This window comes from Bos mutus, chromosome 4, assembly GCF_027580195.1.
Source record: "Bos mutus isolate GX-2022 chromosome 4, NWIPB_WYAK_1.1, whole genome shotgun sequence".
Lineage (NCBI taxonomy): Eukaryota > Metazoa > Chordata > Mammalia > Artiodactyla > Bovidae > Bos > Bos mutus.
Window position 1 is genome coordinate 38,145,546 of NC_091620.1, and position 12,023 is coordinate 38,157,568.

Consider the following 12,023-nt stretch of genomic DNA (forward strand, 5'->3'; position numbering starts at 1 on the left):
TTTTGTACACTGTTTCTAATGTATCTTTTTCTTTTTTAAAAATTCTTTTGAATCTGTGGAGATTGTCATCTCTCCTACCAGTAATCTTGTTTTTTTCACTTTCAATATTTGTTTTTAATTTTACTTAGTAAGTTGTAGAACAGTTAGTAATAATGAACATTCTAGTCTTGTGTGGAACACTTGCATTTTACTGTTAAATATGACAGTAATTGTTTGTTTCAGGGAAATACCATTATAAACTTTTAAGAAAATATCCTAATGGAAGGTTACTATGAAGTCTTTGCTCTAGTTGTTTTTTTATTTTTGTTTTTTTGCCTTGCCACCTGACTTGCAGGATCCCCAGAGCACGGATTAAACCTAGGCCCTGCTGTGAAATTGCTTTGTTCTGACCACTGGACTGCCAGGCAATCCCCTTTGCTCTGTTTTTCATCAGGAACTGATTGTGAACTTTCTTCCGATGTCTTTTTGGTGTATTGATAGCTTTTTTACTTTGAAAGATAGATGTATGGAATTTTATTAGCTTTTTCAGTCTTGAATTGGTAAATTAAACTGCTTGAGTTAGATATGTATAGACAATAGCTTTGGACTCAGTTTCCGCAAGTTGCGTTTAAGAATTTTGAATTTATCATTTGTATCGTGTGTGTGTGCTATGTGCTGTTGTATGTTTTAGCAGTAGGATTAATACGTTGATTTTATAAAATTAAGCTGTAATTTGTATGCTTTCACATACTCTGGAGCTGCATAAAAGAATTAAATTTTGCATTTATTGAAGACTTACTAGAAGACATATAAAGCCCAACTGGACCCAGACTAATTTTTTAATTAAAAGTAACCCTTGTAACATCTTTAAATTTTCTTTGATGAACTATACTAATTTTTTTCAGCTTTTGCCAAGAAACGGTTTGTTCAGTAAGTAAAACAGCTAAGAATTTATTTTATATTAATCATACCCAGAAACTATGCAGTGTGAAAATTAGCCGTGTTGATTTTATATCATAGCAATTTTCTTTAGGGGAAGAAAGTTGGTTAGATATTTCCTTTGGATGTTATTGATACTAGATTCAGAGAGAAGAGAGTAAACATTATTAAATGACAAAAGTATCAGTTCTTTTAAAGGATTAGTTTTCTCCCCAGCACTTTTTTTTTTTTAAATTTTGAACCTGTAGTAAAGTTATAAGAATAAAATCTTCAATGTATTAATTATTCTTGTTCTTAGGTGCATTTTATTTGGTGTTTGAATATATGGACCATGATCTGATGGGACTGTTGGAATCAGGCTTGGTTCATTTTAATGAAAATCACATAAAGTCATTTATGAGACAGCTCATGGAAGGTCTGGATTATTGTCATAAGAAGAACTTTTTGCATCGAGATATTAAATGTTCAAATATTCTTCTAAACAATAGGTATGATAAAAGTTTGACATATATTTTTAAAATGAATCTTATATATTATCTACCTTGATGAAATTTAAAAATTAGTTTTTTATTGCTTAAAATATTTTTAACATAATCAGTATTACAGTTTGGACTACATCTGAAGTTGTGTTAAATATACTTCAATTAATTAACTTCCAGTAATAGTTTGTAATGTATGTAGGATAAACTTTGTTGACTTGTTGAAATTCCATCTCCTCAATCTAAGCAATTTAATAGAATTAAAGTGGATCAAACCTCTGAAGAACTTTAGACTCTTTTTAACCTTATAGGGATTTAGGAGTCATAAAGGCCTGAGTTTGAATCCACAGAGTAGTTTGAATCTATATACTAGTATCCATAAACGATATACTAGTTAAAGTGAACTGGGGAAAACTATTTAACCCCTCCTTTTGTTGTTGTTGCTGAAGAACAACTGTCATACCTCAGTGGAGGAGAGAAAGGGAAGGAAAGACTACTGAGCATTATAAGCACCTCCCAGCTCCCAATACTTAGTTGACCTTCTTGTGTGATAGTCTTCCAAATGATATGAATGGTTCTTCTAACAATATGATTTTAGTTCTAGATTAAAAATGGATTTTAGAATCTTTCTTAATTTGGATTTTTTTAAAAAGTCATCACAGTTTTTAAGTGAACTATTTTTGAAGTGTTTATATACATGTATGTATGTACCTACATATATAGTCAAAGTTTATGTTAAATATTTTACTGGTAGCATAAGCTGAACTCTGATAATTCTATTGTAATTGCTAATGTTTGTTAAAGTGAGGCATGCCTGATCCTGATTTTAGTTAATAGGAAGTATTCTGTAGAGCACCTAGTCACTCTTAAGAATTGGAAAATTGAACATAAATTTAAAATGATATGATTTGGTTTTGTGCATTTTTGGCTGGAATTTAACAGGTAATCTGTATTATTACTAAAGTAATACAAGTTGCTTCACTTTGTTAATTTTCATTGAAGTGTACTTTTCTAAATAGGAACTGGATAATACTGAGAAACTTCTTATATTAGTACTTTTATGTGTAATAATATATATAATAATAGTACTGATATAATAGTAGCTGAAATTATTCAAAGAAAAGTACTGATTTTTTTTGCCTTATATTGTTGTGAGCTTATCTGTTTGCTTTTTCCTATAGAGCCTTGGGTACTGCAATGTAATCAAAGTTACTAAGTAGTTTTAGAAATAGAAGAGAATGTGTACCATCAATTCAGAATAAACTAATACTTTTTGTTGATTTTATCTTACTTCCATCAGAGGACAGATAAAGCTTGCAGATTTTGGACTTGCTCGATTGTATAGCTCAGAAGAAAGGTAAGAATGTTTTCAAATGAATATTGTAGACATTAGTGAACAGTTTAGAAGCTATATTAAGAATACCTTATTGATATTTTTTTAACAAAAGGGGAATTTTCTTTTCATGGTTAAATACATAAAATAATGAAGTTTTATATCATGTTGGGTTGACTATTTATAAGAATTTGTACATTAAATCAATGTAAAAATAAAAGATTTTTAATATCTCGAGGTAAATATAATTTTCTTTTAAAAGTTTCTTAAATGAGCTTAGGAATTTTTTAAAAAGAATTAATGCTTAAATTTCTAATGTGTATCTAGACATTAAGATGTTTGTAATTTTGTGTTTAATGAAAAACCTTAGTAAATGCTGTTTATGCTACATGTTTAAGCTTATTTTTTGTTTTAGTTATTATTTTGAATTTCCTTAAACATTTTTTTAACAATAGTTATATCTCTAGTTGTGTCTGTTAAATTCCTTAGAACCTTTTACTTAAACAACCTACTTCTTTGTGTGGAGTCTCTGGCTAAGGTTGGGATTTGTATCCCATTTAGCTCCAAGGGATGATGGTACTGAAATATGACTTGTCTTACAAGGATTATTCTCAGAAGAATAATACGGAATTTCAAAATAAAATATTTTTCTGAAATAGTGCAGCTTATGTAGATAAACTATGCATTTAACTGGGTTTATTATCTCCAGTTTAGCCCATTCCTTTCTTGTCAGACAGTGTTGTTTCTTTATATTGATATATGTTATATATATGTAAATTGTTTATGACAATTCTGTAATTTACTTAGTGTAATCATAATTAGATATAGTAAAGTGTCAGTTAATTTGGAATTCCTAACAATAAGTATTTATGTTCACTGAATGTTTGCCAGTTTCTGCTTACTTGAAAAACAAATTCTTTTTAAAAGTACTTTTTTAGAATTAAAAATTGGTTTATATTTTAATCTTGTAGTGCCTGTGACATAACTCTGAAAATTATTTTTAGAATTTAGAGGTTTTTAAATGGTATGTTTGGGATACATTAGAGTTCTTTTTAACCTCAGACCATGGTATGGACAGGTTGTAAAAGACAGTGTTCCAGTCCCCTATATGTACTTTAGCCCTAGCTTTTCTGCCTTTATTTGTTTTACCTAATTAATATTTAAAGGAAAGGTTGTATGCTTTTGCTTGTTTGCTTCAGTTGTTCTAGAGCTTAACAGCTTCATTTCCATTTGAGAAAACAGACCCAGAAAGGATTGAGTGACTTGAAATATTCAAAAGTATTTGTTAATATCATCTAGAGTATGTAGCTTGAAGTTTCCAACTTCCACTTATTTATTCTTTCCATCATATATAATAATGCCTCTTGATAGAATTTGAAGAAAAAAAATATATAGGTTCATAAGTGTACTTAATCCAAAACTTCACTTGCATAGCTGGTTCACTGAGATTTCATAGTAGTTTTGTTATCCTTTCTTAATAAAAGTATATGTCTCATACTTTGACTATAAATCCTATTCCTCTTGTTTTCATATTAGGTTTCAGTGGAGATGGAGAACAGCTAAATTACCATTTTCCATCTGATGATTCTTTTTATGCAGATATTTGTCTACATTGGAATAAGTATGTTTCAGAAAACCTGTAGAGCCAAATTTTATGTCTGAATCCACTCTCCCACTGAATTTTTTTTTTAATGGAATGTAGGGTTTCAGTGAAGTGTCAGGGGTTTGGCGTGTTAACTGAGGCTTGGTCCTCATTGTCTTGCTGAATTGAGAATTTAAAATCCCATAACTTTGCATTTTCAGGTAATGTATACTGAAATTTTCTGCCTATTCAAATTTGCAAGTTAAAAACTTGGTGTATCATTTTGTTTTACAAGCAGATATCCTATCCTTCAGGGTTATATAGTTTTAAAAAATTACTTTTTTCAGATTCAAATAATTCTGATTTCTTTAAAATCAGTAAAGAAGTAGGCTTAACTTAATGGGATGACTTTAAACATATTATTCTAGTAAATTTTAATAATACTGAATTTCACTGCCTTTAGCAGATTCACTGTATTATCCCAAATTCTCTAGATATTTCTTGAAATACACAGCAAATGATTTTCATCCATATTTCTTTGTTATTAGAACCAGAAAGAAACCATAATATCCCGATCTAAATATTAAGATAACTTTGAAAAACTTTCTGAGTATAATTAGCTATTACAGATAGAATGAAGTATTCAAGAAATTATCCTAGGTTTTTTTTGCTTTAAAATAGAGCAAATTTCAGCTTATCACTGTAATTTGATTTGGTATGTCTTTTTTTGAGTGAGAAAAACTGGACAGAGCTACAGCTAGTGTGTAGGAATTGAACATGAAGTAGAGGGTGACCAATATGAATCTCTAATGTCCTGTGTGCTACAATAGAAAAAAGGTGAACCACTGGGGGGAAAACAATTCCTTTAAAGTTGAAGAATCATTTTCTCATTTTGAACATCAGTATTAATGCTTTGCCTTATTTGGCCTTGGGGGGGAAAAAAGAACTTGAGAATGGGAGCTTTTGCCCCATTTTCTCATATCCGTTCAGTTTTTTAGTAGCTTGTTTAGGTCCAACTTTTCCCAGGACTTTCAGCCACAATGATAAACCCTCTTTCTGAGTGTTTATTTTACTAGGTCTTGGCCCCAGTGCTTTTCTAAGTAGTGGGGTTTCTTTTTCTCTTTATGTGATTGACTCATATGAAGAAAAAAATACAGTTTGTATAGAAGTTGAAATTAATTTCACTTTTAGAGAAGAAACTATAGCTTAGAACATTTACTTCTTTAATGCTAAGAACTCAAAATCCTTAGGCCTAAATTAGGAAACTTTGGCTCTAGGCCTGGCATTGCTGTTTTACCAGTTGTGGAATATTGAACAAGTCAGTTAATCTCTCTGTATTTCATTATTCTCAACTTTTAAGATAAAGGATTTCAAATATCTAAGATATTTATAGTTTATTGAAAAACATGTATTATTTCTTGGTTCTGAAAGTTAACATGAATAAAAGATTTTTAAACATTTGAAGGCAATATTGCCATCTAGAGGCTTTTCATAAGATTGCCGTTAAAGCCAAAACTAAATTTTCCCAAACCTATGTAGGGTATGAATGGGAGAGCCACCTGTTACTGCTTGTCCAGGTTCTAGATGAAATTATGTTCAGAATTAATTGCCTCCTTAGGGCTGGTCATTTTCTGTTCTTGTCTTTTCACTAGAGCTAAAGTTGTAATTATTTAAAGATAGGTATCATTATTTTAAACTTTTGTGTTTTATATGCCTTAAAACATAAAACATATTCATGGTAACTGCTTGATTAATTCTGATCCTTGAATATGTTGTATTAATTATATTAAGATTAGTTGTTGGCCCTTCAAATATTATATTTTATTTTTGCCAAATAAAATATACTCATTTAGTCTTCCAGCAAGTTGTGTGATACTTCCATTTCTGAATCTCCCTTAAATCACCTTGTCTATCTAACAATATTTTGATAGCATCAGATATTTAAAATTACCTGCAATTTACCATGAAAATTATTTATAAGTCTGATGACTTTACAATTTATTATCTAATTAGCCACATTAAAGTAGAAGCTTTGAAAAATAACTGGTGGTGGTGTCACTTCCCTAGTGGACTAAAGAAATAGTGTCTGCTTTTTTTCCCCAAAAACTGTTAATGAGACTTATTTGCAGAAGATACTCAGTAGAAGTTGAAAATCAGAATATTCAATGTTGAGACCATTATTTCTGGATTTTTACAAAGTTAGTTTCTAGCCATCTGAGAGTAACAGCTTGTTAGAGTTACTGTTCTTTGTTTTCTAATTTAATGTCTGAGGGGTTTTATGTGTGTCTGTCTGCTAGGATATGGAATTTATTGCTTGGAATTTAATTGTGGGAATAAATTGGAATGAAAAAATTCTTTTTTTTATTTTTAGGATTGTTTTAAGTATTAGTTTATTCTGTAATACTAAGAACCTCACTGTATATTTTTCAATGTTGTTTCTTTTTTAGTAGGGGTGAATTTGTTTTTTTCTGTGTGTGTGTGAAAAGACTGGGTAGACATGTCAATACCACAATTTTTTTAGTCCATGAAGCAAAAAAAAATCGTCAGATGTATGGTGTCACTTCAGTTTGTGTTTTCTCTTTGTGATCTAAACAAAACCATCTTTAGGATGTTGACTGTGAGTAGCCAAACCAGTAGACCAAGTTCTAAATGTTTAGTTTTGAGGACTCTGGATTTTCATTTATTTGTCTAACTTTGGATGATCTATTTTCATTATTACCTCAGTATTTTAGCTTTCTTGGAATTTAAATGTCCTAGTTTCAAAACAGTTTCAGTGTCTTATACTTTTGTTTTTACATTTGTAAACACAGTATCCTAATCATATAATGAAATATTCTCTTGATAACACTATAAATGATTATTACATTGGGTAATTCAAGATTGGTCTTATTCACTGCTAATTCCATCTACCTTTGAGTTTTCTTTTATATTAGAGTCCTGTCTGCATACTTTCTCTGTGTTTGCTTTTTCCTCATTAAGCACTAAGATAAAACTGAGGCATGACACAATTTTGTGAAAGTTTTGTGTAAATTATCATAAGTTTTTCTTTGACTTTAATAAAAAGTCATTTTTGTTGTCTCTGGTCAGTATTAACTTTATTTATTTTTTTAATTTTATTTTATTTTTAAACTTTACAATATTGTATTAGTTTTGCCAAATATTGAAATGAATCCGCCACAGGTATACCCGCGTTCCCCATCCTGAACCCTCCTCCCTCCTCCCTCCCCTACCCATTGAAACATGTATAATATCATGTATGAAACGAGTCGCCAGTCCAGGTTTGATGCACGGATGCTTGGGGCTGGTGCACTGGGACGACCCAGAGGGAGGGAGAGTATTAACTTTAAAAATATATTTAAAAACTTACTTCAATGTTTATTAAAACATTTAAAACATAATTAAAACATCCCTGTCTTTTTTAAAGTTCTTTTGCCAGTTCTCTTCTCTCCCTGGCTCTGTCTCCTAGTTCTAGAAATAAGCATTTGCTCAGCCTTCTCAGGGAAATGATAGTCAAGTGTAGTCAGAGCAAGAACCAAGTAATTTTATAGGTCTCATGTGGATATTCTCCTGGAGACAGCAGTGGGTATTGAAGGTGTAAACATCAGCATTTTATTTTATATTATCACTTTGGCTGTACTTTGGAAAGTAAATTGACCTTGTAAGCCTGTAAGCAAGGGCAATCAGTTATAAAGCTATTGAATAAACCTCGGTAGGATAATCATAGCTAAACTAGGCAATGGGCATAGCTGTTGTAAAGATGGAGATGAATTTCATCATAAGATACAGAATTGTTAGAATTTGATGGTTGACATGTTGGTAGACATATTCCTGCCTTTACCCCTATGGTAAGATTTCTGCTTAAGGAACTGAATAAATGACTTATTAATTAGGGTAAACTAAATTTATAACAAAGAGAACCTCAGAATTCAGTGGCTTAAAGAATAAAAAGTTTGTATTTCTCACTCAATAATCTGGAATAGTTGTTACTTTACCTTGATGCAAAATTGAGAATAATTTACCATATTATTAGAGGAAATGTTGACTCTGCTTCACACAGTCATTTAAGGATCCAGATTGGAAGATTTGCTGTCTTTCTTCACATGCCTTCCAAGTCGGTCACCATGTCTGTCAGCTTGAAGCTAGAAAAGAGAAAGGAGTGGTGTTGTGAGCCAAGCTAGAAATGGTACCTGTGTTCACTTTCCTTTGGCAAGAACTTGGGCACAAGGCCATACTTAACTGCAGTGAGGATGAGAGATGTAGTGTAGGTGGGCAGCTCCCGTCAAAGAAAGGAAGAACAGATTTTAGGAAACAGCTTTGTAGTCTCTGCCATAAACTGTGATGCTGTTTGCTGAGACAGGAAATGGGAAGCAGGTTTACAAGATAATAAATTTCCTTTTATGTTAAGACATAGGTATTTATAGGACTTCTAAATTTGCATGTGTTATAATGTGCAAGTGATCCTAAGATGACAGCAATTGGAAAAAAAATTACTTATATTTTTCTGTAGCAATCTTATGATACAGAAATTTATTTTTCTAAGAAAATATCAAAAGGAGGAAAGTGGGATAAAATTAGAAGGGAATGGGAAAAGGGCATGAAGAAAAGATTGTGTTTATTGTTATATATTGATAGTTATGGCATAAGTCAGTTGATTAAGAATATTAATAAGTACTTACTATATGCCAAACACTGACCCAGGTAATACCTGTTGGCTGCGTATTAAGAGATATAAAAGATTGACCAAGTCCCTGGTCTCATTTACACGATCATGAAAGAAGGTAGACCACGAACCTATTGGGTAGAAGAAAGAATTTAAAGTACTAAATACTAAAAAGCAAATAAAATAGTTTCTGAAGGGTCATTGTGAGCATGGCGGGTGGCGGTGGGTGGGGGGTGCTAGGGTAATTTTAGCTAAAATAGTAGGATAGAAGTCTTTGTGAAGTAAAAATGAGCTAAGACCAGAGGGATGAGAAGAGAATAACGTAATGAAGATCTAGGCAGATAACATTCCAAATAGAAGGAACTCAGCACCTGCAAGGCCTGGAAACAGACTTGCAAAGTTAAGGGGCCAAGATGTTTCCCAGTGTAACAGGTACTCCAGGTTACAGTCTTATCACTGGAGATAAAGTTTAAATTTTATTTAATTACCGTGGAAAATCACTGGACAGTTTAAGCAGCTGACTGATATGACCTGGTTTTATGCTTAAAAACCATAAAAATGGGGGAAGAAGGCTAGAAATGGAGGCAGGGAAACTAGTTAAGAGACTGTTGTAGGAGTACCAGAGAAAAGATAATAGTGGCTCATACTCAAAGTGAGCAGTGACTGAGATTTCCTTGAAATTGTGGGAAATGGTTGGATTTAGGATCTATTCGGTTGTAGAGTTGACAGAGTTGTTGATACATTAGATATGAGATTTGACGGAAAAGAGAATCAAAGAGGACTCCTGGGTTTTTGACTTTAGAAGCAGGGTTAGTATTAGAAATAGGTCCCAGATTTCTTTTGTAATTTTGGTAAGTGTTTATGTAGTAGATTCTGAAGGATACATGACATTTGGTCATACAGTGAATTTACTTAGCTGAACTCTTTCCATGTTTTCCTCATATAAGTTATGCTCTAAAAGAATTAAGTGTAGACTTTATTGTTGGAAAAGTGAAGTATTTTAGAGCTTATTTAGTTATTTCCCTTTATGCGATTTCTTTTTTCATTTTTTAAGAGTATCTTTAACAAAGTTATCAACTATGGTTTGTGAAATTTACTTGGATTATCCAGGATCTCTAAACACATCAAGGGCCTAAAATCTTGCTCTGATCATCTGCCTTAGCTTTTACCTGTTTAGACCAGACAGAAGACCGAGCTGCCTGCCAGCCTGGGGATACACCGTTAGAGCAGTACTTGGCTCTGTTAGAAGTACAGTGACGCTTGTGGGGCAGTAGGGTCGGGAAGACCATAACCACATCAAAAGGCCCCTGAGGTCCCCAGTCTTAAGGGCAGTGTTGGAATCTACTACTGATAACCTTTGATCTCTGTTCTGTTGATACTTAATTGAATGTAAAGAGAAATGCGGATGGTACTTTGTTTTATAAAATGTATACATCAGTTTCAATATTTACTTCATGAAGAAAGAATTTTCACAATATAGATTATACTAGTGTTTTAAAATTGAACTTTCTATGTCAGATATTACAGTTAAATGTTTCCAGTATTTACATAGTTGTAATTTTTCTTTTGACAGCAACTAAATATTTGGATATATTTGGAAAAGCTGCTAATTAGTATACATTAAATTCTTTTGCTATGTACCTGGAAGTATATTCCACTAGTCTCTGTTAATCATTTTTGAGTATGTAAATATTTTTCAAGTGAAAATAAATATTTTCACTTCTGATTTTGATGAGTTAATAAAAAAGTGAACTACTCTAATTTTAACTGCTAAAGATGACTGTTTCTGAATGTTGCCTAGAACTTGTTATATAGTATTGTTAAAAAGCAAAATTCAACTGAGTAAATTTGAAGATCTAGTTGGCTTATTAAGCACTTGATGAATCAGGCAGCATCCCATCTAGCAAGTAGAAAGGAGCTCCAAAGATCTATACAAAATGGAAGATTTTTAAAGGCAGAGGGGGTAGGGACAAGGAAGTTATACTAGCAGAAAGCAGATTGGTTGTAGCAAGGTTGTTTTCCTTTAAGGGATGGTGGGGTTGTCTATGTGACAGATTACCTCACTAGTGCTGACCAGGAAATTCCAGACTGATTGATTAAGATGAAGTTTCTGGGATGGCTTGAACCTGCAATTAGGTTAGATATTAAGTCTTGGTTTGCTGGTGTGGGGTTTACACAAGTAACAGACCCATTTTGGATCTATTGTTTCTTTTTAAACTATGTAAAATAATCTTTCATTTAAATATGAACTTTACTAACCTTAATTTGTATAATCTTTCCACATATTTCACCCTTTTATTTTTTTAAATATAAAAACATTTCTAAACATGAAAAGATTAAAGGTTAACTATTTACTTGGCCATTTTAATTAAACATTTTTCTTGAGACTAGTTGTACCTTAATAACAAGACCACAGGTTTCATATGCTCACAGACCCTTGAAATGTTTTAGAAAACTACTTATCATATTTTTCTAATACTTTGCCTCCCCTCTGCCACCAGCTAATTCTTGTATGTCACCTAAAGTTGGGGCCATATACATTAAAAGGTCTTCCCTATGTCCAGCACCGTTCTGGGCTTAGTTTGTGGGGTTCATAATAAAGAATGCTCTCTGAGGCCTTTCGACTTTCTTGGAACATAGAGAAAACAAAATAGTTCAATACAATGGTAAGTATGGTGTAAGTTTAAGAATATGAAAATGAATCTCTCTTTAAGAATAAGTCTCTTGTTAAAACGAGATTAGACCTTATGGAGACGGATCTTTCACTGTGTTTTAAAGGAGGTATAGGTTTGAGTGCGAGTAAAATGGGAAGGCACTTCAAATTTAAAAGGAGGTAGGACATCAAGAGGTGAACATATTTTTAAATGGTTAAATCCAGCTTAATTAGAATATCTAGAGTTTAAGAGACTTCCTTATTATACGAAGTGATGCTAGTAAAAACAAGCAAAAATCACTAAGGAAGATAATTTAGTAATGTTAGAAAAATCTAATGCTTGTTGGCTGTTGAAAACAGACTATCTTCTCTGTTTTCACAAGGTCAAGTATTCTGTT

At 32.0% G+C, this 12,023-nt stretch overlaps 1 protein-coding gene across 4 annotated transcripts in view; it reads left to right on the forward strand.

The window, feature by feature from the left end:
• The window catches only part of CDK13 (cyclin dependent kinase 13), a 122,510-nt gene that overhangs the window by 84,078 nt on the left and 26,409 nt on the right, over positions 1-12,023 (forward strand). For all 4 annotated transcript variants that reach the window (XM_070369341.1, XM_070369343.1, XM_070369342.1 and 1 more), the window contains exons 6-7: positions 1,217-1,406; positions 2,698-2,754. In XM_070369341.1, the coding sequence (XP_070225442.1) occupies positions 1,217-1,406; positions 2,698-2,754 (247 nt within the window). The remainder of the gene's footprint in view (positions 1-1,216; positions 1,407-2,697; positions 2,755-12,023) is intronic.